This window comes from Budorcas taxicolor, chromosome 11 (genome assembly GCF_023091745.1).
Source record: "Budorcas taxicolor isolate Tak-1 chromosome 11, Takin1.1, whole genome shotgun sequence".
NCBI classification, from domain to species: Eukaryota; Metazoa; Chordata; class Mammalia; order Artiodactyla; family Bovidae; genus Budorcas; species Budorcas taxicolor.
This window is the reverse complement of record NC_068920.1, coordinates 46,129,061-46,142,828: the sequence shown is the minus strand read 5'-3', so window position 1 is coordinate 46,142,828 and position 13,768 is coordinate 46,129,061. Positions and strand designations below refer to the sequence as shown.

The 13,768-nt window shown below is 40.4% G+C and overlaps 1 protein-coding gene across 1 annotated transcript in view; it reads right to left on the bottom strand.

Moving 5' to 3' along the window:
- Positions 1-13,768, bottom strand: part of KIF6 (kinesin family member 6) — a 417,940-nt gene that overhangs the window by 273,997 nt on the left and 130,175 nt on the right. Inside the window, exon 6 of the mRNA XM_052648206.1 lies at positions 12,956-13,085. Within this exon, the coding sequence (XP_052504166.1) occupies positions 12,956-13,085 (130 nt within the window). The remainder of the gene's footprint in view (positions 1-12,955; positions 13,086-13,768) is intronic.

The following is a 13,768-nucleotide window of genomic DNA, read 5'->3' as shown; positions in this document are numbered from 1 at the left end:
GAAAGTGAAAGAGGAAAGTGAAAAAGTTGGCTTAAAGCTCAACATTCAGAAAACGAAGATGATGGCATCCAGTCCCATCACTTCATGGGAAATAGATGGGGAAACAGTGGAAACAGTGTCAGACTTTATTTTGGGGGGCTCCAAATCACTGCAGATGGTGACTGCAGCCATGAAATTAAAAGACGCTTACTCCTTGGAAGAAAAGTTATGACCAACCTAGATGGCATATTCAAAAGCACAGACATTATTTTGCCAACTAAGGTCCATCTAGTCAAGGCTATGGTGTTTCCAGTGGTCATGTATGGATGTGAGAGTTGGACTGTGAAGAAAGCTGAGCACCAAAGAATTGATGCTTTTGAACTGTGGTGTTGGAGAAGACTCTTGAGAGTCCCTTGGACTGCAAGGAGATCCAACCAGTCCATTCTAAAGGAGATCAGCCCTGGGATTTCTTTGGAAAGAATGATCCTAAGGTTGAAACTCCAGTACTTTGGCCACCTCATGCAAAGAGTTGACTCATTGGAAACGACTCTGATGCTCGGAGGGATTGGGGGCAGGAGGAGAAGGGGACAACAGAGGATGAGATGGTTGGATGGCATCACTGACTCAATGGACGTGAGTCTGGGTGAACTCTGGGAGTTGGTGATGGACAGGGAGGCCTGGTGCCGCGGTTCATGGGGTCACAAAGAGTCGGACACGACTGAGCGACTGAACTGAACTCTCACATCTGTATATGACTACTGGAAAAACCACAGCTTTGACTATATGGACCTTTGTCAGCAAAGTGATGTCTCTGCTTTTTAATATGCTGTCTAGGTTTGTTACAGCTTTACTTCCAAGGAGCAAGTGTCTTTTTATTTCATGGGTACAGTCACCATCTGCAGTGATTTTAGATCCCAAGAAAAGAAAATCTGTCACTACATCCACATTTCCCCCTTCTACTGGCCATAAAGTGATGGGACCAGATGCCATGATCTTCATTTTTTGAATGCTGACTTTTAAGTCAGCTTTTTCACTCTCCTCTTTTGCCCTTATCAAGAGGCTATTTTAGTTCCTCTTTGCTTTCTGCCATTAGAGTGGTATCATCTGCATCTCTGAGGTTGTTGATAATTCTTTCAGTAATCTTGATTCCAGCTTGTGATTCATCTAGCATTCACTCCTCCAGTCTAGCGGTTCTCATGATATACTCTGCATATAAGTTAAATAAGCAGGGTGGCAATATACAGCCACGATATACTCTTTTCCCAATTTTGAACAAGTTGTTGTTCCATGCCCAGTTCTAACTGTTGTTTACTATTCTTAATTGAAAATTATTAAATTAAATTTTATTTGAATTTAATAGAAGAAAAAAGAAATAAAGTGAAGGAACTGATGACGTTCCAACAAAATTTTTTTTCATGGTAAGAGACACATATCTTTTTTTCTAAAAGTATCTCTTTAGAATTAAGGAAAGCTCATAGAATTAAAGGACTTGAGTCATTATAGTTTTTAACCATATGGTTGATATTTAGACAGCATCTATTCCTTTCTTGGACTTCCCTCGTGGCTCAGCAGTAAAGAATCCACCTGCCAATACAGAAAATGTGGGTTCGAGCCCTGAGTTGCAGTGGGAAGACCCCTGGAGAAGGAGATAGTAACCCACTCTATAATTCTTGCCCGGGAAGTCCTATGGACAGAGGCGCCTGGCAGGCTGCAGTCCATGGGGGTTACAAAAGTGTCAGACACCACTCAGTCACTAAACAACAGCTCCTTTCTCGCTTTGCAATATAAGGAAATCAGCTCACTTCTAACACCACTCCCTCTTCTATTTTCTAACTCCAAATTTGTGTCTCATCTATTATTAATTTATATTTTCAAGGTGTATAATATTCAGTTTACACAGTTGCTTAGTTTTACATCTACAGTTAAATAAATACAATGTTTTCCACCATACCTTCTGTAATGCTTCTGGGTTCCCACATCCTTTAATTTGGTTCATCTCTTAACTGGTTAGACTTGACTGTCAAGCAATTTTTAGAAAGGATCACTGGGTTCATTCTCTTCCAGAATTCACACATGCTTAAAATTACTTGTCTTATGTCTTTGCTTTTTAAGGATAATTTGAAAATTTGGCTGGGTATAAAATTATCGGGACACAATATCCTTGCTTTAGAACTTGTTCCACTGTCTTCTGGCATTGAATACTGCTGTGGAAAAGTCCAAGTACACACTTTTTTTTTTTAATCTTCACTCATAGTTGGCTTGCGTTTTTCTGACTGGATGTTCATAAAGTTCTTAATTTAGCTTTGGAAATTAGTAGCCTCAGTAGATTTTATCTTGGAGTAGAGCTCTTTCAATTTGAAACAGCATGTCCTTTTCATCTGCAGATTCAAGTAATTCCAGATTTCAGGAAACTTCTCTCTCTCCCTCTCATTCTTTATTCATGTTTTTTTCCTGTTGCCCTCATTCTTTTCTTCAGGATTTCTAATTACTCACAGTTGGTTTCTCCTTTGTTTCTCTGATTATTTTCAGCCACATTTCCTCCTCTTCTCCTCTTCCATCTCTTCGTCTTCTTCCTTGTTTTCCTTCTCCTCCTTTTCTTCTTTATTTTTTGCTTTTTAATGGACTTTCATCTCTATAATGGTTTTCTTCTCTTTCATTTCTAGGTTCTTCAAGCTTACCTTTATCTTCTTGTCTTGCAATCTTTTCTTTGAATTTTTCTATGTTTTTAGGTATTTCTAAAACCAAAGATTGCATTTAGGTAACATATTTAAGATTATGACGTATACTACCTTGTTTCCTGATGTAAGCAGTCTTCAAATGTATGTTGCTTTCCCCATCACACTCCACATTTATAAAAAGATCTTTAGCTATTTTCCTCCTGATAGTTTTATCTTTAAGCATGCCCATCTTTTCCCTAGAGAGTTCAAATTCACTTTGTTTATTACATAGATTTACTCTGCACATTTCATTCTTAACTTTAAGAGCACACACTTAACTTTAAGTGTGTGCGCACTTAGTTGCTCAGTCATGTCCAACTCTTTGCAACCCATGGACTGTAGCCTGCCAGGTTCCTCTGTTCATGGAATTCTCCAGGGAAGAATACTGGCTTGGGTAGCCATTCCCTTCTCCAGGGGATCTTCTTGGCTCAGGGACCTAACCTGGGTCTCCTGCATTGCAGGTGGATTCTTTACCATCTGAGCTACCAGGGAAGCCCTTGAGACCATATACTTTCCTCAAATTTTTGCACTAGAAGATCTGCGGTAGTAAAATTTCTTAAGTCACAAACTCCCTGAATTCCACTCACCAAAGGCCACCTTTCTTGGCCATAAGCCTAGACTACTAACCATAAAAACGGCCTGTCTAACTCTTTTGGACTCACCTTCTATTGTGCAGAATGAATATCTAAATAATATTTCTCTATCTTACTTGCGTGTGTTCTTAGATCTCATCACTCTAACCAGAAGATCATTGGATTTGCATTTAAGATTGTGACCCTTTCTTTAAGGTGAAACCATATCCTGCCTGAGGTTGGAGGATATATGTGTTGGCTCTCAACAACCTCCCTCGCCATAATTCAAACTTCATTATATTTGGCAGATTTCCTCATGGTTTGGGGTTACGGCTATTTCCTTATTTCACTGATGATGGCTTTCCCCCTTCTATTTTTCATTTTTTGTCACTATTGTTGGTGGGTTTTAGTAACAGGGAGTAAAGGCTGCTTTTTTCTGCTGTTTAATCAGAAATCAGAATTTTAAAGATCAGAAGAAACTCAGGAGCTAAGCTTTTACAGCCAATAAGATTGTGTTTCTCTAATTATGTATATGGGTTAAGTACATTTTAATATTCTAATAATGGCTGCACTGTACCACTTCATTTATTTTAATAAACATTTTAGATTTGAAATTCATGGTTCATGCAATACTATTAATCAGGTTAGATGAGAGCAGAATGCAAATGATGTTATAAGACAGAATCACTAGTTAAGAATGACTATATAAAATATTAAAAAAAGAGGGAGAAAAATGCCTGGGATATACTAAGGGCTCAAAATTCATGTTCTCTTCTTTCTATACCTAATAACATATATTCAGTAGGTTAGAGAAGAAGTTAGAATTGTCAACACATCTTTTGCTAAGGCTTCTAGCTGCCTAAATAAAATCCCTTATGATTATACAGTGGAAGTAAAAAATAGATTTAAGGGACTAGATCTGATAGACAGACTGCCTGATGAACTATGGACAGAGGTTCATGACATTGTACAGGAGACAGGAATCAAGACCATCCCCAAGGAAAAGAAATGCAAAAAACCAAAATGGCTGTCTGGGGAGGCCTTACAAATAGCTGTGAAAAGAAGGGAAGCGAAAAGCAAAGGAGAAAAGGAAAGATATTCCCATTTCAATGCAGAGTTCCAAAGAATAGCAAGGAGAGATAAGAAAGCCTTCCTCAGCGATCAATGCAAAGAAATAGAGGAAAACAACAGAATGGGAAAGACTAGAGATCTCTTCAAGAAAATTAGAGATACCAAGGGAACATTTCATGCAAAGATGGGCTCGATAAAGGACAGAAATGGTATGGACCTAACTGAAGCAGAAGATATTAAGAAGATGTGTTAAGAATACACAAAACTGTACAAAAAAGATCTTCATGACCAAGATAATCACAATGGTGTGATCACTCACATTCACCTAGAGCCAGACAACCTGGAATGTGAAGTCAAGTGGGCCTTAGAAAGCATCACTACAAATAAAGCTAGTGGAAGTGATGGAATTCCAGTTGAGCTATTTCAAATCCTGAAAGATGATGCTGTGAAAGTGCTGCACTCAATTTGCCAGCAAATTTGGAAAACTCAGCAGTGGCCACAGAATTGGAAAAGGTCAGTTCTCATTCCAATCCCAAAGAAAGGCAATGCCAAAGAATGCTCAAACTACCACACAATTGCACTCATCTCACACGCTAGTAAAGTAATGCTCAAAATTCTCCAAGCCAGGCTTCAGCATTACATGAACCATGAACTTCCAGGTGTTCAAGCTGGTTTTAGAAAAGACAGAGGAACCAGAGATCAAATTGCTAACATCCGCTGGATCATCAAAAAAGCAAGAGAGTTCCAGAAAAACATCTACTTCTGCTTTATTGACTATGCCAAAGCCTTTGACTGTGCAGATCACAATAAACTGTGGAAAATTCTGAGAGATGGGAATACCAGACCATCTGACCTGCCTCTTGAGAAACCTGTATGCAGGTCAGGAAGCAACAGTTAGAACTGGACATGGAACAACAGACTAGTTCCAAATAGGAAAAGGAGTACGTCAAGGCTGTATATTGTCACCCTGCTTATTTAACTTATATGCAGAGTACATCATGAGAAATGCTGGGCTGGAAGAAGCACAAGCTGGAATCAAGATTGCTGGGAGAAATATCAATAACCTCAGATATGCAGATGACACCACCCTTAGGGCAGAAAGTGGAGAAGAACTAAAAAGCCTCTTGATGAAAGTGAAAGAGGAGAGAGGAAAAGTTGGCTTTAAGCTCAACATTCAGAAAACTAAGATCATGGCATCCGGTCCCATCATTTCATGGCAAATAAATGAGGAAACAGTGGAAACAGTGGCTGACTTTGTTTTGAGGGGCTCCAAAATCACTGCAGATGGTGACTGCAGCCATGAAATTAAAAGATGCTTACTCCTTGGAAGAAAAGTTATGACCAACGAAGACGGCATATTAAAAAGCAGTGACATTAGTTTGTCCACAAAGGTCCATCTAGTTAAGGCTATCGTTTTTCCTGTGGTCATGTATGGATGTGAGAGTTGGACTATAAAGAAAGCTGAGCACCAAAGAATTGATGCTTTTGAACTGTGGTGTTGGAGAAGACTCTTGAGAGTCCTTTGGACTGCAAGGAGATCAAACCAGTCCATCATAAAGGAGATCAGTCCTGAGTGTTCATTGGAAGGACTGATGTTGAAGCTGAAACTCCAATACTTTGGCCACCTGATGGGAAGAGCTGACTCATTGGAAAAGACCCTGATGCTGGGAAAGATTGAGGGCAGGATGAGAAGGGGATGACTGCTGGTGAAATTGTTGGATGGCATCACCGACTCAATGGACATGGGTTTGGGTAGACTCTGGCCGTTGGTGATGGACAGGGAGGCCTGGCGTGCTGCAGTTCATGGGGTCGCAAAGAGTTGGACACAACTGAGCGACTGAACTGAACTGAACTAGCTGTCTATTGAGCGTTAATGATAAATGAATGCTCTTCTTATTATAATAAGAGCAGGGTGAAATGGATTTAGCTTGTCAAATATTTTGAGCTTCCCAGGTTTACAAGTCTTGGAGTACACTTGCTAATTATATACAACTAATAAATCTTTCCAAAAAAGATCTGTGAGGTTGTTTTATTCACTGTCTCTCTAATGGTCTAGTGGAATATGATGCCAGAACTCTAATTGCAACCCAAATTCCCTTGTTTTTCACACATGGTACACAAGGAGATTGAGGCTTAGAGAGCTGTTGACAAACACAATCACACAGTAAAATCGCTCTTTCCTTCCTGTGCTGTCCTCATGCTATTAGACAACGTGTCCAATGACAGCTGTTTCAGTACCAGTATCTGCACAAACCTACTAACTCCATTCACAGCCTGTCTCCCAACTGCCTTTGCACTTCCACAAGGTCACACAACTCAGTAAAAAAGTTTGGTGGAGTGCAAAGTCTGAGAACTTACAAAACACATCAGTACAACTCAGATACATTGAGTATACTTTTTTTTTTTTTTTTAATTTCAACCGAAGAATTAGGCAGAAAGACCTCTAAGAGCTCCTGGGAAAATAATTTACAAATCTCATAAATGCTGTTGGTAGGCTGGTTATTTAGAAAGTAACCTCTTCCAAAAGGGTTGAAGCACCACAAATTAGATTTTAAAATGTCAAAGTCATCTGTGATATCCTCTGTACTCCCCAAGAGGCACTATGTACCATAAAATCACCCCAATTCTGGGCCTGGGATTACAGGCCCTTTCTCTTGAAATCATCAAGTCTTCTTCTCCACGTAAATTAAAAAAGTAAAAATTAATGACTGACCAACTACGTAGCTGCCAGGTGCTGAGAGACTACAGCAGAACACGACTATAGTCTTGTTTTAAACAGTTGCTAGCTGAGAACTGTAGTGTCTTTCCAAATGTTATACTATATGTGTGTGTGCAGTCTCTCAGTCTTCTCCAACTCTTTAGAGCCCCATGGACTGTAGCTCACCAGGCTCCTCTGTTCATGGGATTTTCTAGGCAAGAATACTGGAGTAGGTTGTCATTTCCTTCTCCAAGGGATCTTCCTGACCCAGGGATCGAACCCATGTTCTTTGTGTTTCCTGCACTGGCACGCAGATTCTTTACCACCAGTGCCAACTGGGAAGCCCATCCATCATACTATATATATTTAGCATATGGTGTGTGTACTAAGTCACTTCAGTTGCATCCAGCTCTTTGCGACCCCATGGACTGTAGCTGCCAGACTCCTCTGTCCATGGGATTCTCCAGGCAAGAATACTGGAATGGGTTGCCACGCCCTCCTCCAGGATGTCTTTCCAACCCAGGGATTGAACCGGCGTCTTTTATGTCTCCTGCATTGGCAGGTGGGTTCTTTACCACTAGCATCATGTAGGAATTTAGCATATTATTGCTTTTGAATTTATCAAGGTAAAGAGAAACACCAGGTAATGATCATATAAGAAATTATACCAAGGGTTATTTGGATACTGTGTTAGTTCTCCAGTACAAAAACTAGGCAACTTCAACAATAGACATTTGCTATCTTACAGTTCTGAAGGCTAGACATCCCAAATGGAGGTGTTGGCAGGGCTGGTAATTCCTTCTAAGGACTGTGAGTAAAGGCTCTGCCCCAGGCCTTTCTGCTTGGCTTGTAGACGACTGTTCTCATTTTCACATGGCACACTCCCTCTAAATCTGCCTGTCTCCAAATTTCCCACTTTATAAGGGTACCAGGGATGTTGGATTAGGGCCCACACGAACGACCCCATTTTGAGTTGATCACCTCTGTAAAGACACTATCTCTCAATAAGGCTACATATTCTGAGGTACTAGGGGTTACGACTCCAACATGGGAATTAGATAAGGTGAGACAGTTTAACTCACTAAAGACAGTACTGTGGAGTTTTGGTAGAAAGGATTCCCAGACACTACTCTCTTCTCCAACATTGCTTGTAAAATAATGCCTTGTTAGTTTAATCATGGGCTTCCCAGGTGGTGCTAGTGGTAAAGAACTTGCCTCCCAACACCGGAGATGTAGCAGACCCAGGATTTGATCCCTCAGTCAGGAAGAGCCCCTGGAGGAGGGCATGGCAACCCAGTCCAGTACTCTTGCCTGGAGAATCCCATGGAAAGAGGAGTATCAGTTCAGTTCAGTTGCTCAGTCATGTCCAACTCTTTGCGACCCCATGAATCGCAGCACGTCAGGCCTCCCTGTACATCACCAACTCCCAGAGTTCACTCAGACTCACATCCATCGAGTCTGTGATGCCATCCAGCCATCTCATCCTCTGTCGTCCCCTTCTCCTCCTGCCCCCAATCCCTCCCAGCATCAGAGTCTTTTCCAATGAGTCAACTCTTCGAATGAGGTGGCCAAAGTACTGGAGTTTCAGCTTCAGCATCATTCCTTCCAAAGAAATCCCAGAGCTGATCTCATTTAGAATGGACTGGTTGGATCTCCTTGCAGTCCAAGGGACTCTCAAGAGTCTTCTCCAACACCACAGTTCAAAAGCATCAATTCTTCGGCACTCAGCCTTCTTCACAGTCCAACTCTCACATCCATACATGACCACAGGAAAAACCATAGCCTTGACTAGATGGACCTTAGTTGGCAAAGTAATGTCTCTGCTTTTTAATATGCTGTCTAGGTTGGTCATAACTTTTCTTCCAAGGAGTAAGCGTCTTTTAATTTCATGGCTGCAGTCACCATCTGCAGTGATTTGGAGCCCCCCAAAATAAAGTCTGACACTGTTTCCACTGTTTCCCCATCTATTTCCCATGAAGTGATGGGACTGGATGCCATGATCTTCGTTTTCTGAATGTTGAGCTTTAAGCCAACTTTTTCACTCTCCACTTTCACTTTCATCAAGAGGCTTTTTAGCTCCTCTTCACTTTCTGCCTTAAGGGTGGTGTCACTGCATATCTGAGGTTATTGATATTTCTCCCAGCAATCTTGATTCCAGCTTGTGCTGCTTCCAGCCCAGCGTTTCTCATGATGTACTCTGCATAGAAGTTAAATAAGCAGGGTGACAGTATACAGCCTTGACGTACTCCATTTCCTATTTGGAACCAGTCTGTTGCTCCATGTCCAGTTCTAACAGTTGCTTCCTGACCTGCATACGGATTATAGAGGGCTACAGTCCATGGGTCACAAAGAGTTAGACACAACTGAAGTGACTTAGCATACGTGCAGTCTAATTATTCACTTTGAGCAACACTATGGCTTCCTAAAATGAATATTTAAATGGCACTTTCACCAATGGAGATTGCTCCTAGATGGAGCATCTGATTTTGTTAATCCAGGACAGCTTCTGTCAAGATGCAGTTTAAAAAATCCTGGATTTTACCTGGGTCTTGACAGAAGAGCAAGTAGAAATAAACAGAAACAGAAAGGCAGATGGCAAATAAAGGTATAAAAGAATTTGGTAATCAAAAATGCAAGTTAGAACAAAATTCTTTTGACTACCAAATTGGCAGAACTTTCAAATCTTGTGGTGTTGGCAAGGGTACAGAATAGGGATCTGTTCACATACTTCTGGGAATGGGTTTCCACCAGCTTCTTAACAGTAAAACCTGAACTGCCGCAAATTTAGGCTGAGCATACTTAAAATGCTAAAATGCATATTCCTGTGCTCCACTGCTGAGAACATGAATCCGTCCATCAGATATGGGATCCTGTGTCTTTGGGCTAGCATGGGGTATCCTGATACAAGCTATCCTCGGGCCACACTTGGGGACAGTGTACTCTAGACTGTGGGTGGGGCTGGGCAAATCATCTCAGCAACGGGACTGTGCAGGGCCCGCCAATTGAATGCAGAATGTCTTGCCCAATTAGGTTTAATTAATTGAGAGCAACATTTCAATGCTAAGACAAAAAGTACGAAGTCATACTTGCTACTGGTGGGCTTTGACGTCGGGTCACAAACAGTTCAGCTTTTACAATATTTATTCTCTTTGGCATAGCAAATCAACTTTTGGAAAAAAAAAAAAATCTACCCCAAGGACATAATCAGGTTTTTTCAAAACATTGGTAGGATTACAGAAATTATTTAAGAGTGGGTTCTAAAAATAAGAAGAGGATGAAGCTACTCTTAATAACATTTCCTTACAATTCTGGCTCTTGGTAGGAGAACTTAAAAGGGAAGAGCAGGTTTGCTTTGGTCTCCATATTCAGGCTTTGTTTTGCAAATGTTTTTTGGTTACCACGGCAACTTCTGGATTTCTCTGTGTAAATGGGAAATTGGGAACCTCATCTTCTGAAAAAAAATGATTAGTGTGTTCTTTTTATCCTGGTAAGCTCATTGCCTGCTGACAAATTACATTCTGACAGTTCAGTTGTAATCTAAAACATGCCTCTCTGGAGACTCTGAATAATAAAGTATTTCCCGGGATTGACAGTTATTCTTTGTTTATATTTTTATGTATTTGCTTTCAATGAATTCAAGAGATAAACTGAAGTGTTCCATCCTTGCTATGCTTTTTAAATAATTCAGAAATGTATCCTCACTTGAAAAATCTGACATGTGTCAATTTGATTACCGTGCTCATGAATTTGGTGTAAGGAAATAACATAAGCTTCAGAAATGGTCAGACTTGGAGCTGAAGTCCACTTCTGCCACCTACTAGCAGTGCGACCTTGGGCAAGCAGTCTAACTCTTTGAGCCTTAGTTTCCATCTATAAAATGAGAGTCAGAAATAATACCTAGAAGTATCCACGACAGTGACAAGTCTACTGAGTAGGTTCTTGATAGAACATGGTAGTTATTACCAAAGAAAAAAATAAAAGCAAGCACAGAAACACCCAAAACCTATTAGACTTGGTTTAAAAGCAATCAGGCTTCACACAGGAAAAAAAAAAAAGAATAAAATTTTAAAGTAATGCACAACCAGCATTATTAGAATTGGACTTCTCCAGGTTTCAGCTATTTACACTATTGTGAAACACTCAACGGTAAATAATAGGAAAAGACTGTCAGAATTTTGTAAGATGGTAGAACAGAAAAGCTTATACAAAGGAAGCTCAAGGTCCTCAAAACTTTATACAACAATAATCTGAAAAGATGCAATTGGCTCAAGTTAGAGGCATAACTTTGAAAGTGCAAATGGCCAAGCTTATTCGCTAACAGGGGCTGTGGTGAACCAGGGCCAGGAGCCCTCCCTGACCCATTCAAGGTGAAGGTATGGAATTGTGAGGAAAAGGCCTAGACTCCTCCGGGATGAGTCACTTTAGGAAGACGGTCAGCAAAGAGGCAGGGGCAGGTTTCACCTCATGTTTTCCAGTAGCACTTATGACCTACCATTTTTCTCTTTCATACTCCGTTGGTGGGCAGGACCCATTTACAGTCTGTACCTCTCAGTTTGCTGTTGATTACACTATGTATGGAGGAGGAGGATTTTTAGTGAAACACGTTAAATCTTTCATTATTACACTCCCTACTTCTTAATCTGCCTTTATTCCTGTCTCTTCAATTACTGTGACAAATGAGCACGATGGATGACTGCATGGGCAAAATGTTGAAACGATACACAAATGCAAGACACGGTAAACAACAGAAAATATTCTGAAATTAAAAACTAGGCACAGCTCTCTCTCTTTAAGTGAAAATGATAATTCAAGGGTCCTTAAATCCATATTATATGTGGCACTTAAAATCAACATTTTTAAGCTAGTCTGTTGAAAAATACTGATGCAGAACCAGTGAAACAACAAGAAACTCAGGGCCCAGCACGATGACAGATGTCAACACCGTGCTTTCACTACCTGATCTCCCATTTATCTATCTTGTACCTAAGCTGGTACATTCCCAGGGGTGCAAATGGGCAGAAAGAAAGTCACTTGAGGGAGACTTTCTCAGGCTACTTTTCCTCCCAGCTTATCGTCTCTGCTATTGTTTGTCATCAGAGACAAGGCAGAGCACGGAACTCAGGGAGCATGGTTTAAAAAGGAAAGTGCCTGTGATCACAGGAAGCTGCTCACCGTTTCCACACCACCACCACCCGAATCACCAGTAGCGCTACTTAATTCCTTTCAGTGCAGTGGCGCTGAATGAGACTTTTGTGACCCTCCATCTCCAATCAGTAACTGGTTGAGGCCCATGACCCAGCTGGGTTAATCCTGTCTCCTGCTTATGGTTCCAAGGCAAAATATAGGTGACCAGTTAGGTGTGAATGTCAGATTACCAATAAATAGCTTTTAGCACAAGTATATCCCCAAAATTGCACCGAGGTATACTTCTACCACACACCATGGCAGTGTTCCTGGATCTGCCAACAAGAGCTGCAAATGCATAGAGCACTTCCTATGTTCCATGTGTTATTCTAAATTCTTCATTAATTCTCTAAACCCACGAAAATCCACGGATAGGTAAACAAATGCTAGTATATGGATGACTGGAGGTCAGGAAGAATAAGCTATGTAATTTTAAGTTGCAAAAATTATGCAAAAATTCCTATAATGAAGACTTCTGATGAGTTGTCATGGGCTGGCTGCAAATCAATTTGTAGAAAATTTAAAAATACAAAATTAAAAGAGACTAGATTTTAGTCCCTGCTCATTAACTAGCTAGAAGACCTTGAGAAAGTCTCCTCAATTCTCTGGTTCTAGGTTTCCTTTTCCTAAAACATGGGATTTAGATGAGATTATTTTTAAAGTCATTGCTGTCCCCCCAGATTCCATTATATCTTACAGCGTGCAAACACAGCTTGCAGAGAAAAGCTGATTACCTCTGCAATCATTCTGTTGGTGTCGCCCAAGAAAAGCAGATTCAGAGCTTCTTCCTCTGTGGTCGCCTGATGAAGAGATAAGTTTTTCAGGTGGATATTCTGATCAGGGTCCTCCAGGACTGTCACTTTCCTGGGGAAAAAGGAAACAACAGCACAAGGCACTTTGAGAAGGAAAAGAAATTTAAGTCTTTCTTACAGGTTTCTTTTTTAAAGGCCATATGTATGACGCCTTGAATTTATAAAATCAAGAAGTACATAAGACACCAGACAGTACTGGATTAGCATCCAATACTGACATTCCCTTGACAGTATTACCAAATAGCTTTGGGACTGAAAAGTACATTACAAGCTCCTAATTCAAAGGCAGCTTTATTGGGAATCATCAGATCCCCAAAGCATCTGAAAATGCATATTCTTATTGAATTTAAAATGCCAGTGGATAACCTTCTACCTATGTCAGGAAACTAGGCTATGCCTGTTTTTTTTGCCATGTCATAATTCAGTTTCTTACATCAGGTGGTACTGATTTTTCTCCTTCTAATTTTTCCCTTTTGTTCAATTTCATATTACTTCAATATATGTGACATTTCAAACTGGTTAGCTCACCAATTTAAACACGATGAAAATTGAGGCATTTGTCATCCCTCTGGGAGTTATTCCCTGGTTTTCTTATTGAGGTGAGTTAAAAATTCTCAAGAAGTCTGATAATAAAATCCTAGTTTATAATTGTTATTTTTATGTCCATCAGATATGTTTTCTGACCTTTCTTCCTTTACAACATCGCTTTTCCTTCCACTGAATCCTTAGGTCTGG